The 1,201-nt window shown below is 69.9% G+C and overlaps 1 protein-coding gene across 1 annotated transcript in view; it reads left to right on the forward strand.

Annotated features, from left to right (window-relative positions):
* Positions 1–23: 23 nt before the first annotated feature.
* Positions 24–1,201, forward strand: part of ZNF697 (zinc finger protein 697) — a 1,771-nt gene continuing 593 nt past the window's right edge. The window contains exons 1-2 of the mRNA XM_045283713.1: positions 24–67; positions 271–1,192. Of these exons, the coding sequence (XP_045139648.1) occupies positions 24–67; positions 271–1,192 (966 nt within the window). The remainder of the gene's footprint in view (positions 68–270; positions 1,193–1,201) is intronic.

Here is a 1,201-nt window from a genome sequence, read left to right on the forward strand (position 1 = left end):
AGCTAACCCGCGTTATCTCTGAGATGTGCCTGCACTTTCAGGAGGCCTCCATGCTGAGGACCCCAGGGTGCAGTGGGTGTGGTTGGGCTCCTGAAGCTGAACTGGTAGGCGGAGGGGTTGGTGAGGAAGCTGCCTTCCCCCAGGCCCTTCCGTGGAGGAGCGGAGCAGGGGTGGCGGGAACCTCCAGCAGGGGCAGCAGTTGCCTGGAAGGGGTGACTCCCTGACCGCCGCTCTGATTGGGACTAGCTTTCCCTGGGGTTCCCTTTGGAGCGCCCAGAACCGTAACCCCACTGCCACCACTTTTTCTGTTGCAGGGGGGCTGCTGAGTGCAGAAGGGGTTGCTCTGCGAGGGGGAGAGGATGATCAACTAAGTGTCGCGGAGTTGGCCACCTTCCCAGGACTGTCTGAGTCGGACAGCATGCCCCGCAGCCCCCGGGAAGAGGAGGAGGAGGAGGAAGGGGAGGAAGAGGAGGAGAGTGCTGGAGAGAACCGGCTGGATGGGGACGAGGAGCAGCCGCCCCCTCCAGTGCTTCCCTGGAGGCGACACCTCTCCATGGGGAGTCGGCACCCCGAAGACAAGCCAGCCCACCGCCGCTTCCGCCGGCTCCACCACCCCATGGCCGTGGACCTCGGGGAGCTCGACAGCCTGGTGGCCAGCATCATGGACGCGCCCACCATCTGCCCGGACTGCGGGGAGAGCTTCAGCCCGGGCACCGCCTTCCTGCAGCACCAGCGCATCCACCGCCTGGCCGCGGCCGCCGCGGGCCTCCAGCCCTTTGACTTCGCCGGCGAGTGCGGCGCGGTGGTGGGCGTGGCGGGGGGCTGCGGGGCGGGGCCCGCGCTGGCCCGGCCCCCCAGCGAGAAGCCCTTCCGCTGCGGCGAGTGCGGCAAGGGCTTCAGCCGCAACACGTACCTCACCAACCACCTGCGCCTGCACACGGGCGAGCGGCCCAACCTGTGCGCCGACTGCGGCAAGAGCTTCAGCTGGCGCGCCGACCTGCTCAAGCACCGGCGCCTGCACACGGGCGAGAAGCCCTACCCGTGCCCCGAGTGCGGCGAGGCCTTCAGCCTCAGCTCGCACCTGCTGAGCCACCGGCGCGCGCACGCGGCCGCCGGCCAGGCCGGCCCGGCGGCGCTGCGCCCCTTCGCCTGCGGGGAGTGCGGCAAGGGCTTCGTGCGCCGCTCGCACCTGGCCAACCAC

This window comes from Echinops telfairi, unplaced genomic scaffold (genome assembly GCF_000313985.2).
Source record: "Echinops telfairi isolate 266 unplaced genomic scaffold, ASM31398v2 ScPeMD7_7466;HRSCAF=8504, whole genome shotgun sequence".
NCBI lineage: Eukaryota > Metazoa > Chordata > Mammalia > Afrosoricida > Tenrecidae > Echinops > Echinops telfairi.